Here is a 27,794-nt window from a genome sequence, read left to right as displayed (position 1 = left end):
GGAGGATAGATTCCTTCAGATCTTAGATGTCTGGAGTTTTTGTGCCAAGAAACATGTGGATTTGGTCAAAACAGAGGTTTTTTTTAATCAAAAGGAGATAAACAATCAGAAATGGAGATTTCATTAACTTCTTTGCCGATCCATTTAATTTCGTAGAGAATCGGCTGAAATTGGAATTGGCCTCCATTCCATTCGAATTCGAATCAGCCTATTCCACGGATTCCATCCGGTTTTTGAAACCACAGGTTGTAGTGCTAATGTCCTATGTTCATTTGAACCTTGAGCAACAGAACAATGTGTTCACCCATGTTGCCTGCTTGGTATGCAGAATGGGAAGGTTCCCTTTTCCTAACACACAGAAATTTAAAAGGAAACAAAAAAAATCCAGAGATTTTGGTACTTGCGGATCAAAAACCAGTCCACCAGCTTCTTGAACAATTACAGCTCCACCTGCCACATCCCTGAGTGCCGAAGCCCAGCAATTAAATCATGAATCACATCAAAGTTCATTGTAGAAACAAAACTTAAACAAATGACTATCTTTCAAAGACATACCAAGGACCCCCAAATCCGAGCTCATAAAAGAGGTCAATCCTTACCCCATGCAATACCACAGAGATTTAATGCACAGGAACTACTCGTCCAAAGCGATCGCACCTGATAATCTGAAAAAAAATTACTATGCATGCCAAACTTCTACATCTAATTGAAGTCCCAATATGTTCCATTTGAAGAAGTGATTTTACCTTGAAAAGTAAGGTATTAATTATTTTTGTGGGTGAATTGACTATAAATTTGTCACACATTTTGCCAACCTGCTCATGCAGAAAGTAAATGCTAATGAATAACACTGCATGCCATACAGTAAAATACTTGTGATTTTCACTAACTTGAAAGATCCTATATTCTTGAAGCTTGGTTTCACACAAGACCAGAAACACTTGAAGTCAACCAAACATAAAAAACTCACAACATTTTCTACTCCTGTAGTATTCTTTCTATTCCCTTCTTTAACTTTTCATCTTCTTCTTGTTTCCTTTTTCTTGTTGTCTTTTCTTGGGGAAATGTATGATCTTTCAGGCCTGTATACTGTTTTGCTAAGATGCAGAAAGTTTGGTATGAAGGGTTCAATGAGGAGGTCCACATGCAATTTAATATAATGAAGTCTAAGTTGTATGCACATAACTTTGGCCTTTAAAATGCTGTACTATCTTAAGACTGAAAAAGAATTGGCCTTCACCATAGTCAAGATAATTGAAATAGAAGGCCAACATGACAACTGCAGTGAAATGGATTGGATTAACTTACCCAAAAAAAAAAAAAAGAAATGGATTGGATTAATGCGAAATGTATCCATCTTTTATTCAAAGGGGAAATATCATCCCCCTCCCCTCTAAGTATCCATAATTTCAAACCCCACCCCCAAGTTTTGAATATTAATAATGCCCTCCTCTGCTTTTGAAAGATTCTATCAACTATACTCTAATCGTTAAAAAACGCCATTAAGTGATGCTGTGGATATTTCCAATTTTTCTAAAACCCCAAATTACCCTTAATGTAATTTTATTCCAATTTTGCCCTCTTCAACCCCAAAACCATGTTTCCTCTTCTTCCTCTTTATGTTTCTTCTTCTGCCAGCACCGCCATCATCGCCACCACTGCCGCCGTTGATCCTCTTCCACCGCCAGCACCACCACCGACGCCAAATGCAAATGCAAATGTTCCTGGTCCACAGGTTCTCGATCTCTTTTTCCTTTCCTTTCTTGGCGGACATTGGATTGATCAGTCTGTTTTTTCGAGTTTGATCATTATTTTTTCTTGAATCGATAACAGGACTCTGGTTATTATGAAGCCGGCAGAGGAGTTCAGGGTTCAGGAACGTTTTGGAATATGCAGAGGAGCATTCATGGAGAAAATGAGCTTTCTTCGGTGCCTTCGACTCCGCCGCTTGATTCAAGGTTGTCTAGCCTGAGGAAGAATGGTGAAGACCAAATGTCAACCGATGAGCTCAGTCCTGGTATCTTGGATCTGCATTCATTTGGTACTGAGCTACTTCCAGAAGTAAGTTTCTTTTTCATCTTCTGAAGTATGAGTTACGTTTGGCTTGGATAATTTTAGTGCTGAAAGATGACATTTTTGCGTCTCTCATGATCAATTGTTGAGTTTTATTTTCTAATACGATGAGCCCTGGTTCAGTCTTTTCCATGACAATTTGCTTACCATTTGAAATTGTGGTTTCAGTTTCAGTCTGTTGAAATGTTCTAATGTATAGATATCTCTGTCTTGCCGGTTTCATTTTGGATGCCTTGAATTTTCGTTGATGAATGCCAGAGCATCAATTTTGTTCCAGTTTCTGCTGGTTTGTTTTTATCTTTTGACAAATTCGATGATGTCTTTGGCTGGATAGATGATGCTTAGCTCCTATTCTCGGATGCAAAGTATGTGTCCCCAGTGGTGTTTGACTAAAGAACCAGTGTCAAGAGGATCTGCGGCAGCAGTGGTGGCGATGATGGTGGTGCTGGCAGAAGAAGAAGAGATCTGTGTTGAAAGAAAAAAAAAAAAAAAAAAAAAAAGGTAAAAAAACCAGAAGACGAAGAAGGAATAAAAATATGAGGTTAGATAATTAAAGGGTAATATCATCTTTTGAACTGCTATTTTAACACCGTTAGCCACTTAGGTACGGTTGATAGAATCTTTCAAAAGTAGGGGAGGGCATTATCATCATTCAAAACTTGTGGGTGGAGTTTGGTATTATGGAACTGGGATTAGAGTTGGTTCGCTATCGGCATCTACCAACACTCTCGTATATTGATGATTCAATACAAGTAGCATAAAGCCCATAAGGAAAAAATTCAACTACAAATCCTAGTGTCCTCTTTATGGTCTGCCCTGACCAATCCAACCATTCGCTGCAGAATTGGAATGGCAAAATGAACTGCTTCAAACGGTTACAACTGTTAACTAATATTGTAACATAAAACTGAATAAGCCTAGAAGCCATCTGGAAGTGGAAGTCATTTAAATGAATAAAAAAAATATTTGTCAGCAACACACAATTTTAACAATTGAGATTAATAGGTCATTAATGCTTTCGACACTATTTCAGTAACAACGCAAGGAGATTGGAGTTAGCAAATGGACAGGTCAACCTACAAAGCAGGAACCAGTAAACTAAATATAATTGTATTTCAGTGGTTAAAACAAAAAAGCTTACAGAGACAAACTAACCCCAGTTTGCCCACAAAGTTAGACTAATGGAAATTCGTCTAATATGTAGTAGAAGCAGTCACATATGTGGCATAGGAATTACTTGTGCAAATTATCACAGTTCCTATAATTTTTTATCACTTAAGCTGTTCATTGTAGATTCACATACTTCTGTTGCAAGGAGCGACTTCACCAGTTCAGTTTGTGTTGACACTGCAGGTTTCAAGTGTTAGCACAGTGCAGTTAGGACATATAGCAGGATTTGTGGTCATGGAGAAATATGCTGGACATGAAGGGATTACGTTCACCTTTTATAGGAGTCCCGTTTAGAAAAGCACCTTTCCCACAAATACCAGTAAAAAGCTACACATCAAAAGTAACACATTTAAATGAATCAATAAACCCTCTTGAATCTCCTGAATAAAATGCAGAGAAGACAAATAATTGACTTCTCAGAGACAATACGTTCAACCTAATGAGAATTCAATTTCCAAAACCTTGGCAGGCAGCAGTGAAATGACATAGAACATAAAACCCTTCACACTTTTGCCCCCAGAATTACATTCCTAGGTTTTATTAAGACTGGAATGATGGCCCATCAAATGAGTTCCTCAAATACACACTGTCCTGTCAGTCCTGATCCCTGAATACTATGGCATTGATGGATGAAAGGCCACCAAGAATGCAGACTCACCTCCTCCATTATTGGATTGTAAACAACACCAACAGTAGGAACCTTCCCAATTGTGAGACCAATAGACACACAAACAAAGGGAAACTTTCATGGAATTAAACCAATGAAACAACATCAGTTAAATGATAACAGAAAAAAGTAAGGAAGAAGGATGACCCAAAACAGAAGAATTCATAGTTTACCCATGAACAAAATTAGTTGTCCCATTAAGTGGGTCAACAATCCAAGTCGGCTGATCGGTCAGTTCTGTGCTACCACACGCAGCAGTTGTCTCTTCTCCAATGAACTACAAAAATCAAGAAAATAGAGAGAAAAGAAAGATAAAACACAGTTATATTCAAGAAAACACAAACAATCCAGAATGCAAAGACCAATACTCTAAAAAGATTCAAACTTTTAAAAATTTTTCCCTTAAATGAAATTGGTTGCCTTATGCTCGGGGAAATGCTGCTTAAGATGATTAAATATGAGATCCTCGCAAACCTTATCCGTTTCCGTGACCAGATCCACCTACATTGGAAATAGAAAATTTTTAAATCTGCATACTGCTCTTTTCCTCTGTGGCGCAGGATTCCACAGCTAACTCTCTTAGGTTCACCTTAGTGGAATGAAATTCGCATTTATTGGAAAGGAAAAGAAAATTGAAAATGCGTGAGATAATTTGATTTTAGAAATCTTTATTCCCCCACCTCCTAATTTTAGAAATACAAGAGGGATTCGTGGTAACTCATAAACGCACATAAGCTCAGTCGCTTCAACTTTTACTATTAATGTAAACTTTTTTCTCTTGAGCAATGGAAATGGCCGAAGAAACCCAAATGGTATTTCTAAAGGCAGAAAGATACCTGGCCTTTATACTCCACTCGCGCTTCGTCTCATAAAATCTTCTTCGAATTATCTGAAAAACCCAGGAAAAAGAAGGGCAAGATTTGAGGTTTTATATGAGAAACTTGGTGCATTCATTAAACGAAAAAGTGGGGAGTAATATAAGAAACAATGTTTTCGAGAACACCTCTCCGGCTCTCTTCGTTGCACCAACCGCAATGACAAGGAACTCCTCGAGGGAATCTGTTCATGTAAAAAGAAAACAAATTTGAGCACATAATTCAATAGAAACTGGGAAGTAATTAACGAAACGAGAAAGAGGAGAAGATAATCTCAGAATCCGTACCGTTTGAACCATCCATATTGCCGCTTTGAGTCTGGCTTCCGTTGTTTGTTTCAGTTAGTAGGAGAGTATATCAGAAAGAAAGGACGAAAAAAGCAGGGCCGAGGCCCAAGGTCTTCTTTCTGAATCGGGCGTCAGGGTGAGAAGTATGGTAGAGAATGAGCGAATTGGGAAGCACTTCACGTAAAGTTGCAAGAACACCTCAAGAATCTCCAGTGATCTTCCTTCACAGGGAGCGCGAAAGTTTAAAATTTGCTGTTAAGGTTTCAAAGGTCACTGGCAGGATTTTAAGACGTGGTGACTAATGACGGCGGGGCGGGTAGATCCGAGAAATATTCTAATGATTGTATTTTTTTTTATTTTTTTTTATTTTTTAGGTACAAAGAAGGCTATTCATTCATCCGCACCCAACGCCAAACAAAAGAAATCAAGATACATTAAACAGATAGAGAACATGATAAACACAAGGTATAGACATACGATATTCAAAACCAATGAGTGAAAATTAACCCGATCTCACATGTCATTGACTGGATCATTCAGACTAGGACACAACTAATGGTTCATGTTTCTATTCAAGAATCAACTGTATCAATTCATCAGAGATTGGGGCAATGAATCGGTGATTTACGATCCAATGCGCCGATTCTTAAAGCCCTGGTCACTACCGAACTGGACAAACTAGTTATACTTTGATTGGCCTTTGACCCTTGTCTATGTTCTTTAACTCCATGTCATGTGTAAAATGTAAGAGAGAGGGTTTCCCAAGCTGCTAGTAAGGGGAGGATCTACACGCCTTATTGTCTCAAAATGTAAAAAAAAATTGGGGCGCAGCGCAAGTTGTGCCCAGGCACATGGGGGTGGGTGCAATGACCACCCTACCCCCCTGAGTGGCAGGACCATGTGCCTGGCCGCAGCCTACATTGCGACACAGAAAACAGTCTCCCAAAAAATTCAAAATAGTTTAAAATTGGTTTACCATTATCATTCTGAAGAGTTTACTGTATTACATGTTTTCAAGTACACGTGTGAAATAATAAGATTTTATCTTCTTCAAAGTTTTGATACACAAGAGTCAAAAACACAAAGTTATAACTTCCTTTGGGGAAAAATACCTCTACTTGCTCGTGTTTCCTATGCCCTCTCACAGGGCATCGTGAGATAACGGCTTTGCCCCCTGGGTAGATACCCAAGTGTGCTCACCCATTGGCCCAAACGCTTGCGTAGAGACCATGCGACCAAATAGAGATCTCTTGCCCATTCTTTTTTCACTGACTTCGGTTACAGGGATTTCCTTTGCAGCTTCGCCTGCTTCTTACTATGACAGCTATGTTGGCGTGGCATAAATGAACAAAAAGTGGTGAAAATTACCCTCTTTCATGCTCGAGGGTCACCGATAAGAACCAAAGCTCTTCTCATCAGCCAGATGACATAAGATTTTTTGGAGGGTTCAGAGACATGTAAAGTTGTTATTAACAAACTTGCATGAACAGTTGGATTTGGATCTGGATCAAGAAAGGTGACCGACCAAATTTATTAGGCATTGGTCACCCTAACCCTATCATATCAAATCAGGGAAAAGCATCTATAAAGATATCAATGTAAACTTTGTTCGCTAGTATTTTCAAGTGATTGGAGAAGATCCATGGTCATTGGAGAGTAGTAATACTAGGTATAAGAGGCAAGGAAGATGGAACATTGAGGGGACTATAAGGGAGGGGGACCATATACAAACTTCTGCTCAAGAATTGCAAATTCAAAGATCTCGCTGCTTTCCTCTTGATCATTAGAACCAAAAAGAAGCCTCTAAAGGTCCCCCAACCCCACCCATTTAACAAGAAGAATAATAATACTGAGCCAATATAGAAGCCAAATTTGTCCACATGAGATTAAAAAATAAATAAATCTTATCTTGGAAGAGGAAATCTGAAACTTCATCTTTGTCCCAGTTGAAACCAGATGGATCCTACAAACACAACCAAAGTTTGCAGTCTTAACTGTTAAAGACTTAAAAGACTAGCTAAACTATGGACCAGTTATGCCATATGGAAGGATGATGTAACAATCGCAACTGTTACATATATTAAAAGAGTGACTGTCTAAATGACATTTCTATAGGTGTATTTATAACTTGACACATTCTAATCACCACTTCTTTTATTCCCAACAGTTCTTTATATTCAAGGCATAAAAAGGTTTTCAAAAAGAAATGACCTACATTAAGACATCTCAAACTTACACCTCTCCCATGTATTGGCATGCATCCTCTCAGTAGCCCGAGCACTACTGTAAACCTGTCCACAAAATATCAAACCCATTTTCCCAACACTGGCACCATTTCATTGGTATAACTGCTATGGATGATGGATCTAGCAAATAGGCATCTGTAGTTGGGACATCGGAAGGCTTTACAGATGTATTTACTTCGAATTCTACGATGCAGTAAATTTATTTTCAAGTTTGTACTTCAAGGGAGAACGAAAAGATTGAATGCAAGTCAAGTCACCAAGTTCAACACAAAGCACTAACAAGGATAGAATTCACAAACAAATTCAAAATTTACATTTAAATAAAACGGAATTACAAAATAGTCCACAGCTGCTTACTGCCGATCTCAATGTCCAAGGGCGACAATTTCTTTCACAACTTGAGCTTTGTCTGCCTCAAATTGTTCATCCTCTGCAATAAAAGTAAACTCAATTTGAATTGTTATAATTGAATACGCACAATCTGAAATGCAAAAGATTGAAAGACCATCTGAGAAAATTGTGAGACTCTAACCTTTATCCATCTTAAAGTCCGCAAAGAACCGTAGGAGCTTGTTTCTATTTGCCATTAGTATGGTGGCGATCTCAGGAGTCTTGTTTTGATTGGCGGCAAACAGCTGTGAATACCACAGGGAAAAGAGATTTACATAACAAGAAGATAAATTAACAATAAAATAACAACAGAAAGAAAGATTAATTAATACTTTGAATAAATGAAGTCCATGTGGATACTAAAGGGTGATTATTTCGATTTTTTCAATCACCCATACATTTGGGTGGGGGGGGAAAGAAAAAGAGTGACAAATACCTTGAAGACATGAAATGCTTCTAGCTGGATATTTTTACTTGATTCCTGCAAAGATAGCCTATCAATCTCAATCCTTAAGAAAGGAAAACTAAGTATGAAGTGCATATAGTAGTTAAATTATCAAGCTGAAGTAATATTTTTAAACAACAATCTGACAAAATTGTTTATAGTTCAACAAATCCTCGGATATGGTATTGCAAAACTATAATGAGAAGAACTCCGTTATAAGCTATCACCAAATCTAAATAGACCTCAACTCTTGACCACCCATCAAGCTATGAACAGAAACACGGCAGCCCTAGCTGGTTAAAAGATGGCCAAGGAATTGAAGGCCATCTCCCTAGTACTGCTCATCTGAGAGTGAATAATGCAATTACGGTGCAACATTAGGGCCAGTTTTGATAGTTATTTGGTTATAGGCTTTTGCTTTAAGTGTTTTTATTTGTTATAGGGCTCAAATATAAGATCCAAATTTTATATCTATAGGGGTACACGAATTTAGTCTTTCAATTTAGTATTCTAATATGTGGGATCCTCTTAGTCTTATTAATGCTAAACTAGTTAGTGTTTAGTGTTCAAGTCCATAATGTTAGTTGTTTAATTTTGTTCGTCTATATCTATGTGTTAAAAGTATAATTTTAAGTTATTTATTTAGGGATGTAACCCTTCTCCAATTACACAGCCGTATAAGGGTTTATTTGAGAAAGTTTGAGCAGAGGGCTCTTCTCTCCTGCCCCTCTCTTCTCTGTTATTAAAAGTTACTGTTCATGGGTACTATTTAGTCCCATAACATCCCCTATCTCCTCTCTTTCTTATTTTCTTTATTCTCTCTTACTTACCTTTTGCAGGCTCCCAAAATCAACGAACAGCAAGCCTTTTTAACCCTGATTTATCAAGGAAATAATTCAGATTTGGGCCTGTGGAGCAACCGATCTAGTCTTTGATTCCTAATCTGGAATCTAACTTGGTCTGCATCAACTTAGTATCAGAGCTTAACCTGGCCATGGATAACTCTGTTTTTAAGACTAGGGTCCGTATGCCTAATGAATAACTGTTGCTTATTCATAGACGAAAATTTATTTCGCAGTCCATAGTTGATGCAATGGCACTTCCATGGCTGGACCGGCTTGACCCAGTCTGGAGACCCAGACCAAGAAGAACCAGGTCCAAACCTGGCTTTAGGTCTACTAGGGATATTTAGATTTTTTCTAGTTGTTTGGTTATTTATATAAATTGACAATTAATATTTTAATTATGTTTAGCAATCATGGAGTTTACTTTGTTTCAAACTCTTCCTCCTGTTTAGAGTACGAATAGGACTCTTGCTTTCACAGATCAATATATAGATTTCAGTTGAATGAATAGAAAATTTTTCTGAGTTTAGAGTGCTGCTCTGCTGTACAAGATATCCTTCCCTCTCTTTATCATGATTAATCTTTCCTCCTAGTTCTGTTTCCTCCCTCTAAATTTCTGTCAAGTCTATTTTCTTCTTATGCCTCCAGCCTCCACCATTCTTCATTTTGTTTTTTCCTTTCTGTTTCAATATTAAAGATTTGTTCTCAATCCCTGTTTCTGGGCGGTACTTGCAGACCCCAACATTGTGATCAAACTCCCTGGTTACAAGCCCAATAAGCTTGAGATTTTGGGAGTTAACTCACCCTCTTGGGGCGACCCAAACCCTAGATGCTTGTCCCCCAAATCACCTTCTGCTGGGAAATCGAAACCAGTTATCAAACCTGGTTCTGCTGGTTTCGCCAAGTTTTGTTTCCAGGAATTTTGTTACCTTCTCTAATTGCTGTTTTAAGTGATTGTTGGTTGGAATGAATAGTCCTGTAAGTTAGGCACTTCATCCTGATATTTCACTTTGATCGGAGTTCACATAAGGGATAACTCTCACCTGAAATTGACTGAGTTCACCAATGTTTCAGTTTTATCGTGGTGAAGAAGCATACTTTTCTCATTTACAAGGACAGTTGTTGTTTATTATTTAAGAAAGCCCCTTATTACAGAATTTGTTCTTGATTTTGTTTCATTCTAGTTTTAAATTCTTCAAAGACCCCTTCAAATTTTAATTACCGTTTGGTCCCAATTCCTATTTATCTATTCCTAAGGGTCCTAATTATTCTGAAAATTTACAAAACTGCCACTACTCATTCAATTTGAGTTATTTGTCAGTTGTGGGCCCACAACAACTCAAATTTAGGGTTCCACAACCAATGTTGCATTAGTGGTGGAGCTGTTATCTTAAACAAATAAGATCATCATTGAATTTGAAAGTGATGTCTTTATCGAATTTTCAATTTTCAATTTCTCAATACTTAATGGTGTTTGTTACAAGATGTTTGATTCTTCCAAATGCATCATTAATGTTGGTCGATCGTGGTTGAAAGGCGCAAAAGGGTGTAATTGATCGTGGTAGAAATTTGTCCACCCTAAAGCCTTCTCACATACGACAGATATTAGCTCTCCAAGGACTGGTTAATGAAGGATACTCAAAGCCAAAAGAAATAGTCCCTAAAGAAGAGCTTGCTGTCCACAATGAAATTCTTAAGCCTATTGGGAAAGAACAAGAAGTGATGACAAGGATACAGCCCCGATTGTACAAGAAAAAAAAGATGTGACCATGGATTACAAGGAGGCAAAAACACTACTATTATGAAAATACCTCCAATAGAGCTTGTTACTCCCAACATATTTCAAGACGAAGAAGCACCATAAATGCTTTATCTTCTGAACCTGGTTTGTGATGGTGGTGTAGAGCACGAGACACTCTTCCAAACTCTCCTATTCCTTTCTTGGACCAGGGGGAATAATGCAATAACGGTGCAACATTCGGGCCTGTTTTGATAGTATTTGGTTATGGGCTTTTGCTTTGAGTGTTTATATTTGTAATGAGCTACATTACAAGGCCAAATTTTAGGTCCATAGGAGCTACACGAATTTAGTCTTTTAATTTAATGTTCTAGTATGTGGGGACCTCTTAGTCTTGGGGATTAAGTAATTTAGGCAAGTAGTTTATCTAGAGTTAATCTCATTAATGGTGATCTAGTTAGTGTTAGTGTCGAATCCATTAGGTTATTATCAGTCGTTTTATTTTGTCAGACTATATCTAGGTATTAAAAGTATCAAGTGTCTGAAATTTAGTAGGTTTTCCACTTTTAAGACAGATGAAACTGAAGCAATAACATACCCTGAGAAGATTCATTAGGATCCTTAAGTTGTCCTTTGAGCTCACATATCGCATCATAACAGCAGAATTGGAACGATCAAGCAGCATGTCTCCAAGCAACTGAAAAACATAAGTACAAGCAGTAAGCAAAAAGACATTTGCAAAAACCACCAACTCCACAAGTTTAGGTAAGTTTAAATCATAGTTATCAAGGCGTCGCCAGGGCGTTCAGGCTCCTTGGTCGCCTTGGACGCCTAGGCAGACACCATGGCAGTGCCGCCTTGCTTTTTGCCCCTCTAAACCACCATGGTCGCCTTCCTGCCTTGATAACTGTGCGTTTAATAGACCAAACTAAAAAACAAACAACAAAATAATCACTTGCGAATATTACACTGCAACAACAGCAATCACAGTTACAAGTATATCTTGAAAATGGCAAGAATTTAACAACATAAACATATATATACTAGCCGACCCCATTAAGTTGGGATCAAGCTAAGTTGTTGTTGTTGAAACATATATATACTAGCACTAGTAATTATCCACTATAAAGGTTAAGAAAATAAAATAAAACAAAATTAAGTCTTGAGAACCTTGACAGCTTGTCGTCTGGTGATGTAATTGGAGGACTCAAGAAGTTTTGAATTATACTCTGCAAAAAACTGGAACCAGAAAAATGTGATAAGAAAGCATCGTGAACTATAATCAGTCAACATCTAAACAACTAAAATCCACCCCGAAGACAAGAATTAAATATCAAAAATGTCAACACAAGTAACTGCAAGATTAGTATGTAACTATGTATCACATTCACAAATTCTTTGGTCAGGCCACTCGGACAATAATTGATGAAACATAATGTAGAAGTTGGACTTTCAGAAACCAGGGTCAGTTGGTAGTAAATAATCATCAAGTGATTTACCACACCAAATTAACATTGGTACAAACAGTAAAGCAAATAAAGGGAGGGGTGCACATAACCATGTGTCCTCATAATGTAGACTAATTCCATAAAATCATTTTCACATTCCCCCAACTATTAAAAAATTAAAACCACATTGGGGGTGTAGAATTTTCATATAGCCCTTACTATTAAAACCATTCAATACCAGTATACCATTCTATGGGGACGAACATATAGCCCCTCAGGGGCATAGTTTACTCTCAAGAGTCAAGAAAGTGCTGTACTTGCATCATATGAAAATGATGAATGGTACTCTATATTTGAGGGAGCTTTCAAAACAATCTAAATGATCCCCTAGGTGATGCCAACAAAATTTAGTAACATAAAGGAATATAGAGATTGACCAGTACCAAGCATTAACACAGTGAAAGTTCCATAACTTATCTGATGAAAAAAACAATCCTAAGCAAAACAAGTCACAAACAAAACAACCCCCACTGACACAAACAATTAAGCATATAAAATTGAATCTTATCTCATACTTACCCAGTCATAATTTTTAGTAAGAAATTCAGCCACGGTAGACTTGTGCCTCGTCAGAAGCTCCTGCAATAAAGCACGACAGTAGCATTAGCATAATTCCTTTTGTTTTGTTTTGGCCCTCCCAAGTAAGATGGGAGTGGATAGATAATTACAAGCACATGACCACAGCTTTCAGCTTCCATATAGCATTAGCTTAATTCCTTTTGTCTTGTTTTGGCACTCTCAAGTATGATGAGAGTGGATAGATAATTACAAGCACATGACCATAGCTTTCAGCTTCCATAAATAGTTGTCCAAGTTTGTAGACTCATAGCTTAAAGCCCCTTCTCAGAACTGATATTGGTATACTAAAAGGAGACATTTTAACAAGAAAAAAGCAGTAAAACATACACCACAATGACTCTTAGAGGCTATTTTGGCAGAACCCATAATAAAGCCAAGGAAGATCAAATTAGGTTCTGCAGCAATTCCCCTGCTTCATGTGCACCCATTTTTCAGACCCACTTTCAGCAATCATTGAAATGTAAGAAGACTGAAGACCTTAAATTTTCAAATTCGCAAGTAGGGGTTCTACACCTGATTAGCCAATCTGAAATTCCTAACCCAACTTTAGTTTGACCAAGCAATATTTGTGAGTCACATGCGCAAAATGAATGTAACTGCTCCAGTAAATTGGGTGAGTGAAACCAATATATCCACAACACCATAAAGATGTGATGATAGATTTAGACTAAAGGGAATGAGGGATAAATCGCCGACCCCATTTAGTTGGGATAAGGCTGAGTTGTTGTTGGACGAAACCAATATATCCACAACGCCATAACGATGTGATGAAAGATTTAGAAGAAAGGGCATGAGGGACAAATCGCCAATCCCATTTAGTTGGGATAAGGCTGAGTTGTTGCTGCTGTTGGAATGAGGGATAAACCTCACAAACTCGACAAAATTGGACTGAACCAAAAAACAGATAATGTGGTACTACTTCTAGGACAAGTCTGGACACAACCAGACAAATTTTGTTTCTCTCATTGGTTTTGCTTTTGTTGTTTGGCTGCTTAGGGGGCTGTCCCTGGATTAGCCGTGTTGTGGTCCATCCCGGGACCTAAGTGGCTGGGGTCTTGGGTTGCTTGCCCTCTGTTGGGGTTTTCGCTGCCTTTTGCTTGTGCATGATTTTTCTTTATTTTTCTAATAAATTTATATTACTTATCCAAATGAAAAAAGTCTAGACATAACCATGTTTAATAAAACAGCAAGGGGATTCTGATCTTTACGTCATCACCCCTCACAGTGTTGTTGAGTCAGTAAGCTAGGCAACCATGGCATTCTAATGCGCAATCATTCCAGAAAACTTTGAAAATGATTTTGAAGTCCAGATATGGGTTAGTCCATGGAAAGGGAGGATGTTGGTGTGCCTGTCTAAAGTTAATACAACTGAGCCAACCCAGGTCAAGGATAAATTTCGAAGGCAGAATCCAAGTTTAACTAAACAATAATATTTAGCCATTAAAAACTAGCAGGTCTTAACATCCAAACCATTTTAGTCTTATTGCGCTTAAGTGCCCAAATAATTATGCTAAACAAAGGATGGCTTTAGCTCAAATACTATTCTAAACAAAACATATGCACAATGTTTTAAGATTAAATGAGTAACTTCTGTCCCAAGAACACTAATTGTGAAAGGAAAAACTAACAGATAAAAGCAATGCGTAACAGATTCATAGACGGGTGGTGTAAAAGGAGCTCAGGAGGAGAGAAAGAGAGACACGTCCCTATTCTAAGTTAAAGGAGAAGTTTCTCGCATACTGAACCTTAAAAGTTGCTGAAGCATCCGACGCTATGTCAAAATTAGGAAGCTGTATATAATCAAAGAACTTCTTCATGTGATCTGAGTGCAAAACATACCTGTGAAAAGAATCAGCAAAATAACTTCAAAATTTATACTAAACAAGGTGGTAGAAGCAAGTATATCAAATATACAAGATCACCTTGTCGAGAACAAAATAACCACCTAATTATCTCAATTCTACAAGCTCATTAACAAGGATAAAATATGGCAGCATAATATTCACCTTTCATTTCAAAGCCAGTTAAGATAGAGTTCGTCTTGGTGATACACCTAACAAAAATAAACAGCAGAGGTACTAAATATCAATGCACCATATGCAGGAGTGGTTTTAGAAGCCTTATAAAATCTTAGAGATATTTGCACATCCATACCTAAAAATAGGTGTGGTAATTCTTGACCCAAGCGAACAATTTATTCAACCAATCTCCCCCCCCCCCTTCCCCCAAACGGAGGGGGTGTTGCAAGGGAGTGTTTGGTTTAACAATAATGAGTTTTCGCTTTCATTTAAAAAACTAAACCTGGACAAAGGACGCCGCAGAAAATTGCAAGGTTGTGTCAAATTGGAAGCCAGCAGAAAATTTTTGCCAAATGCTTTGTTTGAATCCTTGCTAAGATATTTACATGATATGAGAGAAAATTTTTAATTGATTGAGTCTGTATATATAAATTTTATGGATAAAAAAAATACGGATATGCAACTGCACACATGCAACAACAATAAGAAACTCAGCCTTATCCCAACTTAATGGGGTTGGCTACATGGATCCAAACAATCAAAGTAGGCAAAATTGAGGACTAGACAAAATAAGGGAATGAAGAGATAGAAAAAGAGGGAAAGGAAATGAGATGAGAAGTGAAAATTGGGAAATGACAAATGAATGATGTAAAAACAAAAGGAAAAGTGATAGATAAAAGTAGGAGGAAAGAGGCACAGCCTGGCAAGTCAGGAGAATCTCAGCTAAATAGGGTCTGCTACATGGATCCTTGCCCTCCAATAGGCTCTATCCGAGGTCATACCTGGTACAAGACCTAGACTATGCATGTCCTTCCTCACAACTTCTCCTATGGTCATTTTAGGAATGCCCCTCACCTTTTAGATCCTTCAATCAGAATCAAATCACTACTCCTTACTAAAACGTCCCTAGGCCTCTGTTGAACAAGACCATACCACCTCAAACGACTCTCTCGGAGATTGTAATTGATCGAAGCAACTCCCAAGTCAACTCTAATACGATCATTCCTTACTTTATCCTTCTTTTTTCCAACACATCCAATGATCGGAGCAACTGCACACATGCAATGATACAATATACTTCAGCAACTCAGTGTACCATGTAGGAGCAAAATTGTGTAATTCTGCTGCTGGGTAGTGGATACTGTATGTATACTCCTAGAATACAGTTTTGAGCTCCTCATTCCCCTTAACTCCAAACACCATCACTCTTTCTTCATTCCCCCCCCCCCTTTTCCTTTGGTCTTGAATGACAATTTATGGTTAAAAAAGAAAAAAGGGATCTACACTATCACAGTAGGAAAGAAAATAAAAACCACATAATAAGAGTGGGTGTACAATTAAACTAGGATTAGTGACGCCACTTTTGTTTATCCTCTACTGAGTCTTCAGTCAACCTTGGCCTGCAGAAAAATGAGATCTAAATTGGGTAAACAAAGAAACTGACTACTCAACATAATGCATACGTCTTAACAGCCCAGAACTACCACTTCTTCCATATAACTACCCACTAACAATAGCTAAATCACCTTAGATAAAAAATCTCTACACATCAAGGAAATATGCAGCTCTAAGACCTATGAGAAGAAAGAGGACCTCAACTCTAATGGGATCGCCTACCCCTGATGCAGGGGATTTTTCAACCTACTCCTGAAGAAAGAACAAAACCAAACAGGCCTTAGTGGCCAACAGATTAAACTTAAATGGATCTGGACTTCTTTAAGTCCAGTCCGACATGGGCCTTTAAAGCCTATTAGTGGGCCTGTTTTCTAGCACAATCCATGGGCTATGTTCAGTTTTCTTTTCTTTTATTTTTTTAAGGAAATTTGCGTCTACCACATCTGGAGTTTCAAACAATTACGTCTACCACCCTTGGAATTTCAAAAATTACTTCCATACCCCTGAGTACTAACTCTGTTAGTTTTGGAAGGAAATGATAATTTTTCTGTTTCATATTTCTTATAAGAAATAAGAAATGACAATTTTGACCTTTATGGACAAATAGGTCCCGAATAAAATTTCTTAATGACGGGAATATCGTTGTCCCTAACCTCTCGTCCACTCTGAAAATAGAAGCCGTGAGGGTTTCTACCACCGATTCAGCCGCCGATTGTGGCTCTGTATGACGCCTACGGCCCTGCGAATACCCGCCTCATGCCGAAGAACCTTATTCCGGCAACCAATGCCAGAAAACAACAAAAAATTTTGATAAACCCCTTAGGTTGCCTCCCCAATTGCGGTTTTGATTTCACAACCATGGCAGCCGTGGCTGCCCAATGAATTTTATTTTTTAATTGTTGCACCCGGCAGAGAGTTATGGATTATGGATTATGGAGATGGTACGGCCATGGTTGTTTACCGGAGAAGAAAAGAAGAAGATCAGCAGAGGAGGAGAGGGTTCGTCTGGGTTACCTGCGGTTAGGGTTTGGTGAAGAGGAGTTTTTTTTGCCATGATTTCTCTCTTTTTTTTGTAGGAAAAAAATAACTCAGGATTTGGATCCTCTACTACCCAGTAAAGATGTTGCATTTGCAGAGAGGGGTTTACAAAATGCAGCTTTTCCTTCCTAACATAATCCATTATCTTCTTATACCAGGAGTACAGGTACAGATTTGCTGGTTTATGTGGGTATTTGAAGTTCATAACTTCTTGTGCATGAGGCAAAGTTAAATTTCCTCCATATTGTAGATTCCCAAATACATGGTCTTCCTGTTCAGGCGTTAGGGAGACGGTTCTTGGAAATTTCCATACTGTAGATTACTGAGAACATAAAAGGGTACAAAAGATGGCATGCCTCGCTTATACTGCCCGACCTGCCAGGTTATATCAGTGAAACAAGATTCGCATCACTTACTTGAACTCCAAGAGCGACAGTGAGTTTGGGTCTGTGAATTGGGTGGAATATAAAAGGGGTACAACAAAGGTTGAGTTCCTTGTATAGATATTTGTGGATCTGATTGAGTTCATTGTTTAGTGATTTGGAATTCAATGTTTGTTGGGATTGTTCCATAAATTTTACATGATTTTATTGGATCTCCAAGTTCGTCTTGGATGTGAGTTCAGAAAATATCGATTCAATGTCAAAATCAGAGGTTGAAGGAGCAGGGTGGGGGCGGAGTTGCAGGGAAGGGATTGCAAGGAGAAAGAGAAGAGTAAAAGGAAGTGAAGGAGCAGATAGCCGTAGAGGGAGCAGCAGCAGAAGGGGTCTCCGAGGGCTACTCCACCAACAGCAGGGAACTCTGGCAGCAAGAGGAAGGAGTGAGACGAGAGAGAAATTAACCAGCAGGTTAGGGCTACAAACAAATGGGGGTAAATATGTAAAAGCACCTTGATTAAGGGTATTATGGGCATTTTTAGTTAATATTTGGGCGATGACATCATCACATAACTGTTCTCATCTAACGGTAGGGGTACGTTTGTAAAAATCTTTCAAAATACAGGGGAGGTTTATGAAACAGATGAAATCCCAGGGGTGGTAGTCGTAACTTTCCCATTTTTTTAAGTTAGTTTTGTTTAACTTAAGATTTATTCCTTAGCCTAATAGGTTTCCTACTTATGTTATACTTCCTACATCTTATTGGCTAGGAATTCTCTCTTTTTATATTAACAAGTAGGCTATGGCCAATCCAACGATTTTGATAATTTTAGGAATAAGTTAGCTGTTGTCTACTGGCTGTGAGAAACAGAGGGGAGAGTGGGAATAATGAAATGTAGATGCAACTTCAACTAAGAACCAACACTACTGTTGGATCGATCTACTGATATTCTCACGCCTTCATGTAACAATGGAACATCAATCCAAGTGGCTGATTCCATCTTTCAAATGGTCTTCAGCAGATCAGTAACTTTTAGGGCAGAACTCTCACTGAAATCAATTGTAATAGAAGACTTTTTTTTTTAAAAAAAAAAAAAAAAGGATAGTTTTGGATTGAGTATCCCATCCTCTCCAAGGTCTCTCACCCACGGCCTGTAACTGTACCTGTCTCTCACATGAGCTGTCACTCATAGCCATTAATGACTTTAACAAAGCTTATTCTTTGTTCTAACTCAACCGTGGACTTTATTCAGCCTTGTTCTTTACTTAAATAGTAATTGATCACAACCAAAGTCTTCTAGAAATAAAATCAAATCCTACTAGCAATCTAATTAACTAACAAATGAAGAATCCTCCAAATAGAAACTATCCATTACATAAAAACAACTCTTTCTTGCGTGGAAAAGAAACCCCTAGACTTTGTCATAATTAGAAACTAATTACAAATAAATCCAAACCCATTAATTGGCAAAATAAAGAGTCCTAGAATTTAGAAACTAATCTAATCTAAAAATAGGAACTAAAACTGAATACTAAATCCCCCAGACACAGACAAACTGAGCTCCTAAATTATCTCTTGACAGCTCAATCTATTGGGATATAAATCTCCACACAACTAGCCTTCAAACCATCCTTCATACAGCTAGCCATGGGGCCCACCAGATCTAGAAAAATATGGGAAAATATACTCTATTAAACTGCTGGCCAATACCCTATCCAAATCTGGCAATTTGAAATTACAATCCTCACGCAATCTGGACTGGGCTGCCTTACGAGATGCTCGATCGAACCAACAAAAACCTGCCATATAATCAGACCAGGCTGCCACCAACAGCTGTTGAATCCCATAACTACACTGGGCTGATTTTGGGGCCTTGTTCCGGCAGCCACACATGGGCCTGTGATCTACATCAGCTCTCCCAATGTTGAAAGGAAAAAAAAAAAAAACCTCGTCCTCAAGTTTGGTAGAGATGTCGAATCAAACTTCAGTTGAAAGTCTGTCTGTCGTCCTTCCATGGCTTTGATACCAAACAATGTAGATGCAAGTTCAACTAAGAACCAACACTACAGTAGGATCGATGGTGGAGGGCCGTTAGGAGAGGGGAAGAAATCTGAAAAATGGATATCAGAGTTGCAGGGGAGAAGGGAAATCGCATAAGAAGGAGGAGGGGGAAGAAGATCGTACAATCTCTTTGGCCACGCAGGCACTCACAAACACTTCACTATTCCATTCTTCAACTCTGAGTTCTAATTGCACGATTACATGGTATAAAGAAATCAAAGCACTCCTATTCTAACTCTAAAACTGAAACATAATGAAACACTATCACTGCCAATAGCGTAGTCAAAATAAAACAAAAGATTAAAAGATAAATCCCCATAAATAAATAGACTTCCAATATTACTAGACCCAAGACTCAAATTGGACCCGGTTCATCTCCATCTAGTATCCCAAACAGGTTTGGGTCGGTCCAAGGTAGTGCAACTGCATCAATTCCATCAGTGTTGAGAAAAAACTCGTCCATGAGTTTTGTAGAATGGTAGAAATAAAAGCTCATGAACAGGGGCTATTGGTTCCATGTCTGCAAATTGAAAAAAATCTAAAATATGAAGCTTTGGGGGTGCATCCAAGGCTAGAAAATCATGGGGAAGGACGAACTCATGATGGGGAATAGCCTTCACTGCACTAGATTCCAACATTACCTGATCCATGATCTTCTCGTCTTCCGTTGCCACTATTTGATGTTCTAGTTGAGGCAGCATCACTAAAGTTGTCTCTCTCGGCTTTGAACAAACTTCATCAACTAACTCCTGAAGAATGAATTTCTGTCGCATGTGAAATGGCTGTAGGGTGCACAAGTTCTTTCATGACCAATGATGCCCTTTCATTCTTCTAATCACTCTAGACCCAATTTAATAATACACCGAGGAGAATCAAACACTTCACAATATGAACCATCACAATAATAAGAAACGGAGAATTTGACAAATAGATAATCCTTAAAGTGAATAATGATCTAGTCGGTCTTTAATAACATCCACAAAAGATTGAGATACAAAATTGTCGCTTTGCCCTTCATCAATAAACAACATAGCAAGTTTTCTATTGGGCAAACACACTCTAAATTTGAACACAAAGGAATCCATGGCCAAAGTAGTATTCGGAATCGGCATGTATCCATACAAATAAGAAGATACTCAAATAAAGGAATTAATAGCTAATCCCATAATTAGGTGCAGTTTAGGACAATAATGGCAAAATTGTAATTAAGTTGTAAGTTCAGTGGCAAAACCGTAGTATGGAAGTTAAACTAGGAAAACAAGGAGATTGCAATGTATGGGGGGATGACAAACTTGGAAACTAAAAAAAAGGACTAGAATAATATTAGAGGGGCAATTATGGAAAAAAAATGCAAGAGTAACAAGTAAGATCAAGGGGGAAGGGGGTAATATGGGGAAAGTGGGCTAAAAGGAAACTTATCACAGGAGCCAATGGGTGAAAAACATGATAAACTCTGCTACCAAGCAGAAATCCTGCAGAGAAAGTGGAAGTCTCAGCTTCGACAAGGAGTTCGAGTCGATCAACGATTGGAGAGTTCAAATCAGATTGGACAAGGACACTCCGAATTCGATGAAGAGGACGACTCGCGGTGGGAAACTTCAAACCAGGTATGTATTTTATTTTTATTTTTTTCGGTGTGGTAGAACCCTAACGAGGTAATAGTTATCAAGGCGTCGCCCAGGCTCCTAGGTCGCCTTGGATGCCTTGCCGCCATGTCGGTGAAGCCTTGAAATTTGACCCCCCTAAAATGCTATGGACGCCTTCCTGCCTTGATAACTATGAACGAGGTTTGATCAAAGTTCCAAAGGCGAAAATGGGTCAATGGGGGTTTCTTGTGGAAATCGAAGGGAGAGTTAGGGCTGAATTTTCGTTCGACTTTTGTTTTAAACAAAATCTTTTTTTCTTTTTTCTTTTTAGGGAAGAGTTGGAGAGATTGCGAGAGTTGCTGGAAGGAGTTGAGAGATTGCGGAAAATGCATGGGCTTGGTGGTATGGTTGGGATCATGGGCAGAATGGGATGATGATGGGTGATATGTAGATGGTTTGTGGCTTTGCAGGAAACAAAGGGAAAGTGGGGGTTTGCTGTTGGTGTCATTTAGTCACACAACTGCAGCGAAAAGAAAAGGAAGGAAGAAGAATAGAATGGGGGAGAGATATCACAAGGGAAGGAGGAAGATGGGATCCTTTGGCGCTGATACCAAATTGGTGGAGGGCCGTTAGGAGAGGGGAAGAAATCTGAGGAAGAGATATCAGAGATGCAGGGGAGAAAGGAGAGGGGAAATCGCATAAGATGAAATGGGAGGGGGAAGAAGATCGCATAATCACTTTGGCCACGCAGGCACTCACAAACTCTTCACTATTCCATTCTTCAAATCTGAGTTCTAATTGCATGATTACAAGTCTAAATAAAATAAATCAAAGCTCCTATTCTAACTCTAAAACTGAAACATAATGAAACTCTAGCACTACCAATACCATATTCAAAATAAAACAAATGACTAAAAGATAAATCAAATAAATAAATAGACTACTAATATCCTACTAGACCCAAGATTCAGACTGGACCCAGTTCATCTCCATCTAGGTTCCCAAATGGGTTTGGGTTGGTCCAAGGTAGTGCAACTGCATCAATCGATCTACTGATATTCTCAGGCCTTCATTAACAATCAAACATCAATTCCAGTGGCCGATTCCGTCTTTCGAATGGTCTTCAGCAGATCAGTAACTTTCAGGGCACATCTCTCGCTGAAATCAATTGGAATAGAAGGATAGTTTTGGACCGAGTATCCCACTCTCTCCCGGGTCTCTCACAGCCATTAATGGCTTTGACCAAGCTCATTCTTTTTTCTTACTCAACCGTGGGCTTTATTCAGCCTTGTTCTTTATTTAAATAGTAATTGATTACAACCAAAGTCCTCTAGAAATAAAATCAAATCCTACTAGCAACCTAATTAACTAACAAATAAAGAATCCTAAAAATAGAAACTACTCATTACATAAAAACAAATCTTTCTTGCATGGAAAAGAAACCCCTAGACTTTGTCATAATTAGAAACTAATTACAAATAAATCCAAACCCATTAGTTGGCAAAATAAAGAGTCCTAGAATTTAGAACTAATCTAATCTAAAAATAGGAACTAAAACTGAATAAATAAGTCCCCCATACAAAGACAAACTGAGTTCCTAAATTATCTCTTGACAGCTCAATCTATTGGGATATAAATCTCCACACAACTAGCCTTCAAACCATCCTTCATACAGCTAGCCATGGGCCCACCAGATCTAGAAAAATCTGGGAAAATATACTCTATTAAACTGCTGGCCCATACCCTATCCAAATCTGGCAATTTGAAATTATAATCCTCACACAATCTTGACTGGGCTGCCTTACAAGAAGCTCCATCGAACCAACAAAAAACCTGCCACATAATCAGACCAGGCTGCCACCAACAGCAGTTGAATCCCATAACTACACTGGGTTGATTTTGGGGCCTTGTTCCGGCGGCTACACATGGGCCTGTGATCTACATCAGGGAAACTCTGGTTCGATTGGAGGGATTCCTTGGTGAATCAAATTATATCTCCATTGTTGTTCTCTGTTTTACAGGTTAGTTTCTGTTTACTCTTCTATCGAGTTAAACTCGTCTGTTTACTCTTCTCAGGTTCTGGTGGGTTAATTCTTAGTTCATCATCCGTTGATCATTGGTCTATCAGTACTTGTTTGTTGCAAATCTTTCCTGGCCAGACAAGGACTTCACCTTGGAGAAGTATCTGATCGTTAGAACTGGGTGACATTTTGGAGTGTTAAAGGCCCTACCTAGGCTGTCGGTAGACCAGGATTGTGGACATATCAGACCCTCTTATATGGTGCTACAGGAAATCTCCCAATTCTGGAAATCACATCTTATATGTTTGAAAGTTCGCTCATATTTCTGTATCTAGCCATCAGATTACAAGTGGCTTTGGGGGATTTCAACCACCCTCCAAGCACTGAACTCATCCTGGCTTTAAGGCTGATGTGAGCTTCTGATTGGCTGCAATTAGAGTTCTCCCATATTCTGGGTTAAATTTTTAGATTTCATTATTTTAACTATTGGGTTAAATCTGGCCGTTGAATCGTCACAGTACTTTGGGTATTGTTAACCTAACATCATCCTACCTTTGACCTAAATTTGAACTCTATTCATATAGGTTGGCCTATTTCCGTTTTGGATTTTACTTGGGATCCTGTTAAAAGGGGTATGTAATTTGACCTTCGGGTTCATCCTACCTACCCCCCCCCTGAAACCAACCCCTGTTCACATGAAAAGGTAAACATCCCTGTCATGAAGCCATCGACAAATACTCCAATCCATTACAAACCATGGTAATCATTGGAGCACTCATCAGAATTGAATATTGCATAATTAAGTTCAAAAAGGCACCAATAAGGAGAAATATTCATAGAATAGCGACTGGTTCTAACTGCAGAACCAATCCCTCAAATTGTGTGCAAATGTTCCTGAAAGTTCGTAGCAACCAGGGACTATTTTCTCCTTTTTAGCATTCTTTTGCCCCAGCAGCATTTTTCTTGAACTCCTTTTTTTTCTAATGAATAAAGTTGACTACTAACCATTACTAAAGTTTACTTAAACAAAAATCTCAAAGAACCAATTACCATCCAACTTTTAACGATAAAAAAAATCCAAAAGCTCAAGGAACAGAAAATCTAACTAGAAATGATTAATCAACCATGTAAATAATGCTTACCTTGCAATGCTCTGATGCCTTATGCATTCTCTTAACATTGCACCATAATGTAAAGCCAAGTCTGTGTCTTCATACCTAAATAAGAGAACAAGTATTTGTTCATCCAAAAATAAACGGATAGTTCGTACACAATTTATCATAGGCTCTTCTAAGTAGTGCATCCCTCTTTAATCAGCATAAAAGATACTTGCATAAATAGAACTTCCACAAAATTCCACAATGTTTGAAACTCTAAAAGATGCATGTGAAATTTTCGATTGTGTTTGAAACTCTAAAAGATGTGAATCATGATATTTTTGGTTTTATGAAAATTCTAGACAAATTATACTGAAACTCTGGAATTTTTGTATTACACAGTTTTTTTGTATCATCACTTTTAATAACAGTGAAAATTTATAAATTTGTCAACATGTTTAATATACTTATGAACCATGCTTCAGGGCTCCAGGTAACTCCACTATTACAACATATTTAGGTTTTAAACAGTAGCTTACCCTGAAATCAAAAGATCCAAAAGATCTTTATTTGCTTCCAAGTAATCAGAAGCAATCAACCGAGACTGGACTTGTTGCCTTTGCAAATTCGCAACCACTTGAGAGGCGTCTTTACGACTCTGCGTAAGATGGTAACAGTTTAAAAGGAATTAATGAAGGAACCCAATTCATAAAATAGGTATTACTTTACAGCATCTACGATACATTAAAACAAAAACTACAGAACAAAAACTGACATTTAATTTCAGGTATAACATTTAATCGTGGTTACCTCCAAGGTCAATTTTGGAAGGCAGATAATGAGAAGACGTAGTGTGTTCTCTCTGAAAAACTCTTGAGTCAACTGCACACAAGCTTCTGTAACTGGCTCAGATTCACTGTTGCCATAAAGAATTGACTTTAACTCCCGAATAAGTTTACTCAATTCGGCCATCTGTAGAAGAGTCAGAAAGTTAACATGAATCAATCTAGAACAGAATTATAGATTGGTGTTTGAACATGTACTAGGCATAAAATTTTATAAATGAGAGATTTATCCATAAGACACCAAAGAATACAATAACCAAAACAAAAGGCCAAACTAGCCTGTAACCTTGAGGAGTTCCCTCGGTGAGACGTTATTCAAACTTAATAATTTGAACGGCTTAAACTACCTAAAAGAGTTTTGCCTTTTCATAAAAAACAACAATTTTATGTTAGCATTAATCCAGTTAAGGATTCAAACTCATAAACACAGAGACAAAGACACTTAAGCAGGTACTAAAATATTCTAAGAGATAACACACACACACAAACAAATAAATTTATTCTAGGTGATAGATAAAACTATAACTACTAATTCGTAAACGCTTATGGTGACTCTACATTATCATATTGACCAAAATCCTAAGAAACATTTAAACCTATTTTTCAAAAGGGAAATTCCCATAGTTCCCAATAAGATATCTTCAGCAGATTGAAATTTTACCATCACATAACACTCAGAGGAAGCTCAAGTTACATTCTGAAAAGAAAAGAGGAAGCCTGCATTATCAACAGGATTGACGTTTCAACATCATATAAAATGCATGGTTCTTCTCGTATTCTATTCACTTATGCAGAATAGATAGACCACTGCGATACTGCTCTCCCCATGTTAATTTTGATCTCGCAAGTAAGAATGAAATGAAATCAATGGAATCCGTCATGCCAACTTCCTTAGTTTCAAGTTCGAAGGTGCGAATTCTCAACCCAGAAATTCAAATGGTAAATACCCAAATCATACATAATTCTGGATAAAGAGTTGAATCTTTATTATAAAGGGGGGAGATCAAACTTGATTACCAGTCTCTCCCTCTTTCAATTGGGGAAAAAAACATCAAAAGAATTACCTTCTCCTGACGCTTGTCTTCACGGGGGATCCCATCGCGATCGGCAAGAATAAGGAGCTCACGGGTCTGGCGGACGAGTTCCGCGGGTGTCCGGGGCTTGGACTTGAAAATACCCTTCATTTTCTTCGGCAGGACTGCGCGGAGCGATGTACTTTGGTTCAGAAGCCCAGATAGAGAGAAGCAAAACTGTTTCTGCTTTGTTCAGGGTGGTTCAACGATTATTGTTACGATGAGGAGATGATGATAACCCCCTCGCTCTCCCTTCCCTACTCTTCTCTTGAAGCAAGTGACTCTGCTTTTGCTTCTTCAGTGGATGATTAGGGCTCCAGAAGAAGAGGAAAGGGATCTGAAGCACGGTTCCTCCTACTTCCCAATAAATGGAGACCCAGAAGACCCATAAACGAAGAAAAATAAACAACCACAAAAAAAATATTTCTCTTTTTCAAGGCTTGAAATCGATATTTTCGGTCATTCGGAAAAAATGGAAATCGATAATTTCTACCTGTGGAATTTCCTCTATGCCCTAATAGGCTAATACTCAATTCCTTCCATTCGAAACTTAATAAATACCACTCCGAAAAAAGACAAAAACGACGACCACAGAAGCAAATAAATATAGAAAATCCAATAACTCCACCAAAATGAGAAAAAGGGTGAGAGGAGGATAAACCCCTATCGTTTTCTGGTGATGGTTTCAACTTTCAAAGCACAACCAGGGAGGAAGGGAGGGCGAGTGAGGAGGGACAGAGACTGGAGAGAATGAAAGATAGAGACATGCAACACAGACGTTGCGAGGTCTCCATATATGAAAGGTTCCTGTTTCTGGCTTTCTGCTGGTGTTTTTGGGTATCTTGAATATTCTCTCTTTCTCTAGTTTCTTCTCCTCCACCTTTTTCGATCTGTGGGCGACAAATTAAAAATTCTACTCACAAATAAAAGTACAAATAAAAAAGAAGAGAAGTAGTTTTCTATTTGAGAGTGTGAGTGTGCTACTTATGCAAGCACTCTCATGTGTGGCTCTCTCCTCCTCATTAAGGGCTAAGGTATCTTTTCATATGAGGAAGAGAGAGAGATGGATTCATTGGAGTATTGGCATAGGCCACACTCTTCATACTCCCGCACAGAGTTCTTTTTCTTAAGAAAATAACAGCCGTTATAATTGTTGTAAAGTCTTAATCTCATTCCATATACAATATTTTTGAGGAAAAGGCTACTAAACGCCGATTGTAGAAATTTTCCTACAAACCCTTGTATTCATGGTTTCGATCTAATATCGATCTGAATTGCCCGTATGTTGGGATAGGACAATTTTGCCTTCTTTTCTTTTAAATTGATTTTCAATATCAGCCTCTACCAATGCTGGATCAACCAATCCAAGACCGATATTTCAAACTATGTTTGCATTGGATAGAAAAATCATGGTTTTGGATTAGCTACGTCAAATTGTTTCAGTCTACTTCAATTAATT

At 38.2% G+C, this 27,794-nt stretch overlaps 2 protein-coding genes across 2 annotated transcripts; both read right to left on the bottom strand.

The window, feature by feature from the left end:
• Positions 1 to 405: 405 nt before the first annotated feature.
• Positions 406 to 5,088, bottom strand: LOC122643662 (inositol monophosphatase 3-like). The gene is made up of 9 exons (XM_043837263.1): positions 5,073 to 5,088; positions 4,914 to 4,969; positions 4,331 to 4,411; positions 4,084 to 4,187; positions 3,902 to 3,986; positions 3,516 to 3,570; positions 3,377 to 3,420; positions 556 to 815; positions 406 to 461 (listed from the first exon to the last, which is right to left on the bottom strand). Exons 1-8 carry the CDS (start codon positions 5,086 to 5,088, stop codon positions 621 to 623), a joined length of 636 nt encoding a protein of 211 aa, XP_043693198.1. The 3' UTR covers positions 406 to 461; positions 556 to 620.
• Positions 5,089 to 7,459: 2,371 nt separating this feature from the next.
• Positions 7,460 to 26,757, bottom strand: LOC122644154 (putative MO25-like protein At5g47540). The gene is made up of 11 exons (XM_043837771.1): positions 26,327 to 26,757; positions 25,228 to 25,389; positions 24,957 to 25,075; positions 24,463 to 24,537; positions 14,569 to 14,662; positions 12,764 to 12,823; positions 11,907 to 11,975; positions 11,335 to 11,433; positions 8,145 to 8,189; positions 7,851 to 7,953; positions 7,460 to 7,748 (listed from the first exon to the last, which is right to left on the bottom strand). Exons 1-11 carry the CDS (start codon positions 26,444 to 26,446, stop codon positions 7,684 to 7,686), a joined length of 1,011 nt encoding a protein of 336 aa, XP_043693706.1. The 5' UTR covers positions 26,447 to 26,757; the 3' UTR covers positions 7,460 to 7,683.
• Between the last annotated feature and the right edge of the window lie 1,037 nt (positions 26,758 to 27,794).

This window comes from Telopea speciosissima, chromosome 10, assembly GCF_018873765.1.
Source record: "Telopea speciosissima isolate NSW1024214 ecotype Mountain lineage chromosome 10, Tspe_v1, whole genome shotgun sequence".
In the NCBI taxonomy this organism is placed as follows: Eukaryota; Viridiplantae; Streptophyta; class Magnoliopsida; order Proteales; family Proteaceae; genus Telopea; species Telopea speciosissima.
Note: the sequence above shows the minus strand (reverse complement) of the source record. Positions and strands in the feature narration are given on the sequence as shown.